The sequence below is a fragment of the Nestor notabilis genome, unplaced genomic scaffold, assembly GCF_000696875.1.
Source record: "Nestor notabilis isolate BGI_N333 unplaced genomic scaffold, ASM69687v1 scaffold5827, whole genome shotgun sequence".
NCBI classification, from domain to species: Eukaryota; Metazoa; Chordata; class Aves; order Psittaciformes; family Psittacidae; genus Nestor; species Nestor notabilis.
In genome coordinates, this window is record NW_009937081.1 from 53170 (window position 1) to 65493 (window position 12324).

The following is a 12324-nucleotide window of genomic DNA, read 5'->3' on the forward strand; positions in this document are numbered from 1 at the left end:
TGGCAGTTGAAAGCCATTCCCCTTGTCCTGTCCCTACAGGCCTTTGTCCAAAGGCCAGGCGGTGCTGTGAAGAACAGGGAGAGCTGGAGCAGAGCTGGAGCAGCCTGAGCAGAGCCCTGCAAGCAGAGAGACATCTCTGTGGGCATCTATTAATACTGCAAACAAAAGCAGGGCAGTTGGCAGATTGGACTGAGACGATATGGCTGGGCTTGTGGTTATTTTACTAAGCGGGCAGAGTTTAGTGGGTGCAGAGCTCGAGGGGACTTGGGAAAAGAGGAAGTTTTCCCAATTAAATTGGTTTTCTGATGAGGGATCACAGTGGATCACTAATGTACAGTAAGCCTGATGTCCCATCGTTCATGGGACTGTGTCCTTTGCAGATGCTGCCTTGATGTCAGGTCCTCAGTGAGCGCGCTCTGCCTGCTCCTACAGAGCTTGACATTTGCAAACAGCAAATAGTAAATAAGTTCAAGGAAACAATCACAAGTTATTACTGACAGTGAGTACTTAACCAGAGCTGGGAGCACAATCCTATCGCTCCCTGCGCAGTGTGGGCTTCAGCTGTGTCACTTACTGTCACTGTCTGTCTCTGTGAGCAGCTACAGCTTAATTTCATTTATTCCTCAAGTGGCAGGTCCAGTCATTTCTCAGATCAGCGCCTGTTTTTACCAGCTGATCCGCCTGGATTCATGTCACGGGGAGTTAGCACTCACTTCTCTTAAAGACCTCACCTGCCACAATGCATCAGACTCAGCTCAGCAAATAGCAAACGCTGCTTTGAACAACCTGCCCGAGCCGTGGCTGATGAAGATGTGGGTTTTGTTCTTTCTCTCTTCACTAGGTCGTTGCTTACCACTACTGCCAGGCTGACAATGCCTACACCTGCCTGGTGCCAGAGTTTGTGCACAACGTGGCCGCGCTGCTCTGCCGCTCGCCCCAGTTCGTCGCCTACAGGGAGCAGCTCCTGCGAGAGCCCCACCTGCAGAGCATGCTCAGCCTGAGGTCCTGCGTGCAGGACCCCATGGCCTCCTTCCGCAGGGGAGTCCTGGAGCCCTTGGAGAACCTGCACAAAGGTATTGTAATCATACAAAGAAGCACAGAATCCCGGACTACTTTGGGCTGGAAAGGAACTTAAAGCTCATCCACTTCCAACCCCTGCCCCGGGCAGGGACACCTTCCACTAGAGCAGGTTGCTCCAAGCCCCTGTGTCCAAGCTGGCCTTGAACACTGCCAGGGATGGGGCAGCCACAGCTCCTCTGGGCACCCTGTGCCAGCACCTCAGCACCCTCAGGAGGTGGATATAAGGGAAGAACTTCTTTCTTATATCCAACCTAAATCTCCTGTTTCAGTTTTAACCCATTCCCCCTTGTCCTGTCCATACATCCCTTGTCCAAAGCCCCTCTCCAGGTTTCTTTTAGCCCCTTGATGCACTGGGAGCTGCTGTAAGGTCTCCCCGGAGCCCTCTCTTCTCCAGGCTGAACAGGCCCATGACGTTCCTTGTGCTTTCCCTGAGCTCCTGCACACCTTAGTTCATTTTTATTTTTAAAATGCTGCTCAGTTGCATCTGAGCTTTCTGGGGAAGTGACAGATTAATGCTTGTGTGTCACATCTCAAGAGCTGCAGGGAAGAGCTGGGATCTGCAGAAGCTGGGAAAGCACGTGTGTTTGGAAGCGAGGGGTTAACCACCCTTCTCCTCCTGATGCATGGCAGGGCTGTGGAGGAAATGTTTGGGTCAGCAAGTGTTTGGCTTTCCCTTTTCTTACTTCCTCCCACATCCCAAACCCAGCCTCCTAGCTCTGAAGGTGAAAACAAGCAACAGTTTCCAGGCACAGCTCTGCTTCTGGCAATGTGCTCCCATTTATTTGTGTAGAGGAAGTGTTCCCAAACCATTTAGACAAGGCCCTCAGTGCCAGGGGTTAGTGGTGGCCTTGGCAGTGCTGGGCGATGGTTTGACGTGATGAGCTTAAAGGTCTTTTCCAACCTGGTTGATTCTGTGATTTTATGATTCCCTACCATTATTTAGTGGGCTTTTGAGAATTTGAAGCTTTCACCAAACGAGCTGATAGCATAAAAATCCATAGATCCCCTGTGAAGAGCTTCTAGGAGGGTTACTAACAGTTAAATGGCTTTAACTTATCCTGATAACGGACTTCGGAGCTTTTTCCGATGCAGCATTGGCTTTGTCTCCTTTTCCTTCTTTCCTCTGCAAGATACAACTAATTCCTTGTGACAGTGGCTAGATTTCTTTGCTCGTTGCCATGAAAACTGTCAGAGCACTGCAGAGTTCAGGACTCAGTTGCCCTGCAAACCATGTTTATCAAAACACCGTGCTGCAAGCTGGCTGCAAAAAGAGTTCAGATAATTTGTCATTACCACTCTCCATATCACAGTGTAGGAGCCAACGTGAAACAGATGCAGCTTGCACCAGATTCAAAGCTCTGTTGCTCAGATCAGCTCTTCAAAACACAGCATCCAAACTCTGAGCAGCAGCAGCTGGGTCCAACATGCGTGATACCACCAGGCAGAAAGCAGACGTGGAGCCAGCACAGTTGATTTTCCTGGCATGGAAAAATGTCACTGTAGGAGTAGTGTGGCTACTCTTCCCTACCAGCACTCCTGGCAAAAATAAGAAGATACATTTAGGAACCACTGTTCTAAAGGAAAACAATTCATGGTTATTACAGTAATTCCTTAGGAGGTATTTCAACTCTAGAATCAGAGCATCTCGTGGCAGGGGGGTTGGGTATTAGATGATCTTCAAGGTCCTTTCCAACCCAAACCATTCTGTGATTATATGATGCTTATTATTCTGGTCTTAAATTTTGGAGGGTGGAAAAATTTCATAAGAAAGCCTTTTTCTTCTTCCCCTTTTGTGCTCTGCAATGAACACAGCTCCAGTGGAGCCAGTGATCAGGACTTCCACCTTCCAGCCTTGCTGCTGGACGGTACCTGTGAGCTAATCTGCACTGAGTGTTCTGTACCAAAATGAACAGTGTCTGGAAATTGGCTTTAAAATACCCACATTCAAGACTCTGTAAATATATCAGCAGGTCTTTTACAAGGTGCTGTTGAAGCTTTAATGCTACTGGGACAAAATTATTGTGCAGCTGTTTATGGAGAATGTCAGTGAGAAAGTTAGATTCATGTTTCTCAAAGATATATATATATATTTAATCCCAAGGAATCTAAATAATATGTAGGAGAACAAAGTTCTGATTCTTCCCCTACTCCCTGCTTTCTCCTCTCTCCCTCAGGGTCTATGAGAAACATGAGATGTGGGTATAAAACTCAAGCACTGTATTCACTCCAAGATTTCAGAGGGTCATAAAGTGTATTTTCTAGTGTACCAAATAACCTTACTGAGAAGTTAACTGAAATCTGTGGTCGTTTTCATGCAAAATACGTGTTTTTCATAGGCATGTGAACACTGTGTTAGGAAATAAATGCAACTTGGTAATGTCAGGCAAGGATAAGATGCTCAGCAGTACCAAACACAAGGTGTTTACATGTTTCTGTTCTTCCTGGAACACCACGGAGATGCTCCTGTCATCAGTGAACATCTTGTGCTGGGTTTTTATAGAGAATTTCCTGATGCAATTTAAAGTCAAAGAGCCCACCTGCTATTGGGAGTACTGAGCTTTCTGATAGCAAGATTTAGTCATGGTACTTCACGAAGAAGAGCAAGCTTTATATAGATCACCATCTGTAGTACATGTTAATAGCATATGTCAACAGTAGACTCAGATGTCCTGTTTCCCACCCATTTTTATTAGGCAAGATTACCTTTGAGAAGATTCCACTTGAGCTTAAGATACAAGTCCAGAAGAATCTGTTCCATTAGTTATAGCTGAGTAGGAGCTATGCTCAGCATCTGATGTAGAAACACTGACTTCGTTGTCTGCATCAGTTCAGTGCCTGTGTTCACCACAGCAGCAAAATAATCCTGGTTTTTATGGGATCTTTTTTGTTCCCCCCAACTCTTTTATAACAGAGGCTTTGGCTACAGGCTCAGGATCAAACTGCTTTACAGGACTGGAAGTCAAAGTCATTTTGATCAGGCTCTGCTGAACAGAGGATGTAACCTCCAAACTGTTGAATGCCTTTTCCCCCCACACGCAGAGTGATGCTTTACTCCCCTCAGATAATGGCCTGGCCTGCCAAACAGGCTTGCTTTTGTTTCACAGTGCTTGCAAAGACCTTCATCCATTAAGAAGTCAGTGCCCAAAGTGCAGATGCCAGAACTGGAAAGTTCTGGAGGTGCTGGGGAGGTGAACTTCTTGTGCAGCTTCATTCAGCAGATGCAGAAATGCAGCCAGGCTGACATCGCGGGGGAGAGCTTAATATTAAAACTCTAAAGAACCACCAATAGTGTGTTTAGTAAAACTTCTCAGCAAGATACTGGTTCACATCAAAAACCATTGGACTTTGTGCAAGAGGTAATGTTTAAGAAATGGTTAGCTATTTTATCTGGGGGCATCACAGTTGTGTGTGTTGAATTGAAACTCTATGTGTGAGCTCTGTGTCGTGTACCATAAAAAGGTGCTGCTACTGCGCCTCTTTTCTCCTTTAGCAGTACCTGATGGTGCTTTAAAACACTGTAGTGACATTGCAGTACATTATAGTTACATGTCTTGCCTTTCAAATAAAGGCTTTTTCTCTTTCTCACAGAGAGGAAGATCCCTGATGAAGATTTCATTATATTAATTGATGGTTTAAACGAGGCTGAATTTCACAAGCCAGATTATGGAGACACCATAGTATCATTCCTGAGCAAGATGATTGGAAAATTCCCTTCCTGGCTGAAGCTGGTAGTGACAGTCAGGACAAGTCTACAGGTATGTTGAGACCAAGAATTGTGATAAACTGTGTCGTTGTCATGGTGGGCTTTGATAAAGATCTTAGTGGACATCTGGATTTGCTTAGGACCCTTATTTCACATTATCCTTTAGGTTTTTTCATACCTAGATTTACATTCATGTCCCCAGACTCACTCTACAGCTTTGAATGGGTCTAATCCAGCATTGCTTATTCATGTCAGTAAATGTGCATCAGCAAATAGTTTAGATCATTTGAGTGAGACAGCTCACATGCCAACAGGCTACTTACTTACTCACCAAGCATGACAGGAGGGTAGGACCTAATGCCTGTCAGTGTTGCTTGAGAACATCCTCTCCTCCATGTGCTAGGGCAAAGGAATCTGTATCTTTATACCCCTTCTGTGTGACCCAGCGTGTGAGTGTGAGGATCTGATTGTTTCAGTCTGGAGGAGTCAATGCAAGGCCTAGACATAATTCAGCTCAAAGAAGACTCTCTTGAGCTGGTGCTGAAGCTCTGAATGTTGTTTGGGGCTTGGGTTGTCCTGAAGTATTTGTATTTTGATTTGCAGCTGGGCAGGTTTTTACCTTCAGCCTGTCCTTAGCTACTCGCCACCACCCTCTGGGTGTAAGGATTAAGTTGACCTTAGCTTGTTAGCACAACTTCTCATACAAACAGAGCAAGCTGGGAATCACAGTATCCCAGGCTGGTTTGGGTTGAAAAGGAGCTTAAAGCTCCTCCAGCTCCAACCCCTGCCCCGGGCAGGGCCACCTTCCACTGGAGCAGGTTGCTCCAAGCCCCTGTGTCCAATCTGGCCTTGAACACTGCCAGGGATGGGGCAGCCACAGCTTCTCTGGGCACCCTGTGCCAGCGCCTCAGCACCCTCCCAGGGAAGAGCTTCTGCCTCAGAGCTCATCTCAGTCTCCCCTCTGGCAGGTTCAAGCCATTCCCCTTGTCCTGTCCCTCCATCCCTTGTCCTCAGCCACTCTCCAGGTCTCCTGGAGCCCCTTTAGGCACTGGAGCTGCTCTAAGGTGTCCCCTTGAGGAGCCTTCTCTTCTCCAACTGCCCCAGCCCAGCTCTCTCAGCCTGGCTCCAGAGCAGAGCTGCTCCACTGTGTACAAACACAATGACCCAGTTAGGGCAGATCTGCTCTTTCAGCTGTTTCACAGTAGAGCTGGTTGATTTGCAGCATCACTTGCGGGAACAGTCACACTGAGTGTCAGAGCCAGGAGCCCAGAGGAGACAGATGTCAGAGGCATGGGACACGCGTTTGGGTTCCAGCTCAGAGCTGCTCTTCAGCTGGCCCAGCTGCTCCAGGCAGAAGGGATTGTCTGCAGCTCCATATTTCTCATTTTTTCATTATTAGCCCTTTTTTTCATCAGCACGGAGCTGTGCAGTTCATTTTTACTGAGCTCCATTAAGCAGTTTTACTGAGATTTACTAATATTTACTGAGATCCACAGGTTGATTTACTGTGGTCCTCCTGGCAGGGCACTGAATGCTGGTTCCAGCTCCATCAAAGCAGCCAACTGCTGCATGCTGCCTTGGTAACAGGGAACAGCATCTGCTCCCCAAAACACCAGGAGAGCACAGGCTGCTTTGTGCTGGAGTTCTTTGGTTTTCCTCACTAATAGAGTAGATTAAACATCATTTGGAAGAAATCTTCTTTTCATTGTAGGTAAACTGCATCCCTGTGACTTGAATCCCTCCTTTAACTGAGGCTTTTGCAGCCCTGTGTCACTGTGAGCTTGAGGTTTGCACTGTGCTCACGCTCTTTGTTTTCTTGGAGAGTTGGTGGCTTCCCCTGAACCTGCCTAGTCCAGCTCCATTGTGCCATTTCTCCTCTCTAGGCGGTGACCAAAAGCCCAGGATGCAAGAATTCCTTTGGAAAGGCCTTTGGTGATCTTCAGTTTATGTTGCATAAGCATCATTGCTAAGTTCAGCAGGATCCCTGGCCACATTATCTTGCAGCAGATAGATGTATTTATTTGGCACTGGAAGATACCTCAGATCTGTCATCTTGTAGTCCTTTCACTCTGCCATAACAGCAAAAGGGATGCCGTGTCGATACATGGTGGGAATGGGGTAGGAATAACAAGGGCACTGCTCTGGGTGAATTTGCCAGCCATGGATGCAGTATTTAGAAACAGTGTCCTTCATTTTTATTCCAGTCATGTTTCACACAGAACCTACTTGATTATAGATGAGATTGTGAGGTCCTGAGGGCACAAACTGCCACCTTGTGTGCTTGCCCTGATGGAAGAGGTCTTAAAGGAGTCTCAAAGGTGCTATTGTAATATGAATCACATTTACTTAATGAATAATAAACACTGCCAGCATGAGTACCCGTTTCTTTTTTCCTTTCTTTGTAGGAAATAATTAAGCTGTTGCCCTTCCACAGAATATTTTTGGATAGACTGGAAGAGAATGAAGCTATAGACCAGGACCTGCAGGCGTATATCCTTCATCGGATACACAGCAGCTCGGAGATCCAGAACAACATCTCACTCAACGGCAAAATGGACAACACTACGTTTGGCAAACTCAGTTCTCACCTCAAGACCTTGAGCCAAGGGTCCTACCTGTACCTAAAACTCACTTTTGATCTCATCGAGAAAGGATACCTAGTACTGAAAAGCTCCAGCTACAAAGTAGTGCCAGTGTCTCTGTCAGAAGTTTACCTGTTGCAGTGCAATATGAAGTTCCCAACGCAGTCTTCCTTTGATCGGGTTATGCCTCTCTTGAATGTGGCAGTGGCATCTCTGCATCCATTAACAGATGAACATATTTTTCAGGCCATTAATGCAGGTAACATTGAGGGCACTTTGGAGTGGGATGACTTTCAGCAGAGGATGGAGAACCTTTCTATGTTTCTTATCAAACGTAGAGATATGACGCGAATGTTTGTTCATCCCTCTTTCCGAGAATGGCTTATTTGGAGAGAAGAAGGTGAAAAGACCAAGTTTCTTTGTGATCCTAGGTAAGCAAATGCTTTGAGAAATCAAGAGCTTACAAATGTGTTCATCTCATACTGTTGTCTGAACCATGGATGGGGTTACCTGACTTTGGTCTGTAGATGTCTGCCTCTGTACTAGTCACCTTAGGTCTCTGTTTGTGGAAAGAAATAAGCACTCCCTGGGCACACAGCAGGCCCCAAGTTTACTGTCTCCCATATGGGCATGACCAGGGATGTCTGTGTTTTGGCAGAGCGCTCCTAGAGAAGGAGAATCATCCTCCCTTTCTCCATGGGTATCAAAACCACATGAAGTAGAGGATACGAAGGTGAAAGATGAGTGGTGTGGGTACGTCTTTTGCAGTTGGCTTGTTTGTGAAGTTCATTCCTCACAGTCCTGCTAAGAGTCTTTTTGAAAACAAAATCAGGGACAGAATCAGGCTAAAGCAGTTTTAGGCTGTAAATGCATTTGTTATCTTCATCGTGATAGCAGCTGAATGTTGGCTTAGCTCACAGGGAACAGAATTTAATCATGGTTAGATTTATATTCTGTAAACCCAGTGATCACTGTTAACAGTGTTATCTTTGTTTCTACTGAAGGGTGGAAACAGACACTGATTGCAGTTCTAGTGGTTTATCCCCAGAAGTTTTGCTTCATTTTGGCTGCCTATTTCTTCAAATGTGGTGATGAACATCAGGGAGACGCTCAGATTCAAGGCTGTGCCAGTGCTTACACCAGACCCTATGGTCAGTCTGAAGGGAGTCTGATGATATCTGCTGGAAATGAATAGCAGTGCCAGGGTAATTTACCACTTTAGGTTTTGTGGTAAATAGGCTGCAGTAGAAAAATATTATATAGCTCCTCCCCACAGGCATCTTCTCTGGTTTAGTACATTGTGCACAATAGTCCTGTTGAGCAAACCCTTTGTAAAGCAGCTCACGGCAGCAGGTGCCTTTATATCAATCCATGTTGGTTCTTTGCTATCCTTCCTCGGAGTCAGTAAGTGCTTGTCACTGTGTAGTGCTTTTCCACCCTGTTTGCAATGCCTGGAGGTGACAGCTTGCTCCCTCCCAGTCGCTCCCACCCAGTGCTGCTGGTTTTGGCTGGCCCCTGTGGTTTTGGCTGTGCTGGCCTTTCCACACACGGCTTCCCAATCCTTGGATTATCTTTGTGGCCCTTCTTTGGACTCTCTCCAGCCTGCCTGTGTCTTTTTTGTAAGGAAGGGACCAAAACTGAACGCATCTCCAGCTGATCACTACTTTCCTTCACTACTAGGAAAACAAAATTAAGGTGCGGGATGCTCACTGGTGGGTAAGGCACTCGACATAGATTGGGTGCTGCATGTGGTAGCAATGCATACGGCTAGGTAATGCAGGGGCTTTGCTTCTCTGAGTCCAGAAATCCTCCTCTTCATCCTCACAGCGATGGGGAAGGATGTTCTTTGAATGCCAGATTGGGAATGAAACTCAAACATGCTGCATTTTGGGTGGTTTTGCACTGAAACCAAGCATGCAACGTGTGTGATTTCAGCATGAAGGCGCAGATCAGCCTGTATTCCCTCGACCAGTCACAAGCAGTGTATCTCTGCTGGTAGATAATGAAACAGGATCCATTTCAGTGATGAATAGAGGGGACCCCCTGAGATCCAGCGATTGCACTCCTCCAAATCCTCCTGTCCAGCTCTCGGGAAAGAGCTAAATGAGACGTTGAGCTCAGAGCATGGTAAACCCTCGGCAATGATTAAGATAAGTGATGATCTTTCTTTTTTGTTCTTCTGAAAGAAGCACAGCTTGCCACTGACAGAGCTCGTAGGAGTAGCCTATGGAAATCTGCCTGTGTCTGGTTTCTTCACAGCCAGTTGGAATTCCTTCTTGGGAATTGAGCAGACAGGGCAAGTGCGTGGAAACGTGCAGAAACACACTGTTCATGTGAGGCTTTCTGACCTTGCCATGTCGGTATGTGAGGAGTTAGGTTGCTGAGGCTGAATTTTTTTCCCCAAGAGAAGAGCTTTGAAGTGAAATGTGGTTTTGGGAAGCTGCTTTTAATTGACTTACCCTGACAGAGCGTCCAGGTGTAAGGATGTTATGAAGGAATTTGGGATAATAGGCCTTGTGTCTGCGGCACTGCAGCTGGCGTAATCTTCCTTGTTTCATTAGAGAGAGTTCCCATGTCCTCCAAGGAAGGAGGGTAAATCTCCATCCTCAAGGTTTTTGGGTTAGCCTGCTGAGATGCTAACCCTCTTCTTTGAATGCTCATTGTGTGTTTGCTGTGCAAAGCAAAAGCTCAGTGGCATTGAAGGGGAACGCTATTGTAGAATCATGGAACCAACCATGTTGGAAAGCACCTTTCAGCTGATCAGGTCCAACCTTTATCCCAGCCCTGCCAAGGCCACCACTCACCCCTGGCACTGAGGCCTCGGCTACACGGGCTGTGAGCACTCGCAGGGACGGTGACTCCAGCCCTGCCCTGGGCAGCCTGTTCCAATGCCTGAGCACCCTCTGGGCAAGGAATTGTTCCTCAGCTCCAGCTAAACCTGCCCTGGGGCAGCTTGAGGCCGTTCCCTCTTGTCCCATCCCTTGTTCCTTGGGAGCAGAGACCAGCCCCCTCCTGGCTCCATCCTCCTGTCAGGCACTTGCAGAGAGCGATCAGGTCCCCCCTGAGCCTTCTCTTCTCCACACTAAACCCCCCAGGTCCCTCAGCCCTTCCCCATCACACTTGTGCTCCAGGCCCTGCTCCAGCTCCGGTGCCCTTCTCTGGCCCCACTCCAGCACCTCAATGTCTCTCTTGCAGTGAGGGGCCCAGAACTGACACAGGATTTGAGGTGCAGCCTCACCAGTGCCCAGCACAGGGGGACACTCACTGCCCTGGCCCTGCTGCCACACTGGGGCTGTCAGAGGCCAGGGTGCTGGTGGCTTCTTTGCTGCCTGGCTTATGTTCAGCTCCATGAGTCAGCATCTGGAGGTCTTTTTCCATAGAGCTTTCCCCAGGGAACCCCCCCAAGCATCCACCTTTGTTTAATAATAGCACCAAAACAAAGATTGTCAGAGCATTTATGCAGCATCTCAGGAGTGACTTCCCAGCCTGTCAGTGCAGCACTGTTGGCCAAGTGTCTCAGCTGACAAATAACATAAACCATTCTAGGGAAAGCATCCTTTGTGACTGGTGCACGGAGAAACTAGTGATTACTGGACATTCAGGCTTACACTTTTATTTCTGAACCTGAATCCTGCTGTAACGCTCTGCTGGTTTCTGCCTGGACTTCATCAGGAACTTCCAGGCAGTTATTTTCCATACTCTTACCATGCTAATAAAATGTTTTATCCCTGTGCTGCTGATGACTGTGAGAGAGACAGAAGTGATTTGCCATGGCAAGGCAGTAAGAGAGCTGTAGTCAGATATGGACCCCAGAAGTGAAATTATCCAGTACCAACAGCTGAGTTACTTGTCTAGACTTGCTTTATAGTCAGAGGAGAGAAATAAGGATGATTAATTTCATCATGAGCTAAAAGGCTAAAATTGGTCAGATGAAGAGTGTCTGGGAAGCATTTCCTCCTGTTGATTTATGGAGGGAGCTTGGGGTGATGGGCTCACCAGGAGACGTCTCCAGTATTGACAAATAAAACTGGAGGAGATGGATCTCTTCAGGCTGCTCATCCCACCAAGGCACAGGGGTTTGAGGTAGATTCACAGATTTTCTCTTCATGTACAGGAAAGCTAAGGAAGGAACAACATACTCTCCATGCTGTTGCCTGCATGTGTCTGTCTTAGTTTGGGCTTTTGCATCTCAGGCTGGCACTGGCCCACTCAACATTGTGTGTGCTGGTGGCGTGTTGTCAGTGCTCAGTCTGGAGCAGGGTAGAAACAGGCTCAGGGAACTTCCCAGCATCTGTGGGACCTTGGCAAGAGGAAGGGTTTTAGATCTTCATATCAAAGTGCTTCACCTCTAGCTTTGATTTATCTCGCCTAATTTTAGGTGCTGGCAATCCACATACCTGATCCTTAGGCAGTCACTCATCTCCCTTAGTAGTTGACAGAGTTCATCTGGCCTGTTTTAGCCTGTTGACCTGGATGACCTGAATCCCAGACCCATGCCTGCTGCCGGGAGTGCAGCGCAGGGTGACTCCACAGGGATGGAGATGCTGCTGCTGGGGAGGTGAACTGCACCAGTGGGAACCTGCAGAGATGTTACCTTCAGAGTAGGCTTGCTCCTACTGAACTCTGGAAGTGTTCATAGCCCAGGGTGCTATGGTGTTGGTGAGGCAGAGCAGAAGCTCTAGTGAGCTGGGCTTAACTAAAAGCAGAGATGATGAAGAATGCTTTTTGTGTGCAGAAGTTGAACTGTTCCACAACAAAGGCTCTTTTCTGCTTTGGTCTCCTTGCTATAGCACGGGTGGTTGGTTAACTGCACTTACTCTGTGATTTACCATGTGATAGGGACAGCAGCTCATATTTTTCCTTCCACAAGAAGACCAAGAGCAAGTGAGGACGGGAGTCGCTGGCATCATGATGGAGGAGGGTCTGCTGGTAGAGAACATGGGAGGAATACACTGCTGA

General features: G+C 47.3%; 1 protein-coding gene across 1 annotated transcript in view; it reads left to right on the forward strand.

Moving 5' to 3' along the window:
• TANC2 (tetratricopeptide repeat, ankyrin repeat and coiled-coil containing 2) overlaps positions 1-12324 on the forward strand; it is a gene marked incomplete at its 5' end in the record, with an annotated part of 99891 nt that overhangs the window by 48045 nt on the left and 39522 nt on the right. Inside the window, 3 exons of the mRNA XM_010018652.1 lie at positions 842-1073; positions 4669-4835; positions 7189-7796. Coding sequence (XP_010016954.1) covers positions 842-1073; positions 4669-4835; positions 7189-7796 — 1007 coding nt within the window. The remainder of the gene's footprint in view (positions 1-841; positions 1074-4668; positions 4836-7188; positions 7797-12324) is intronic.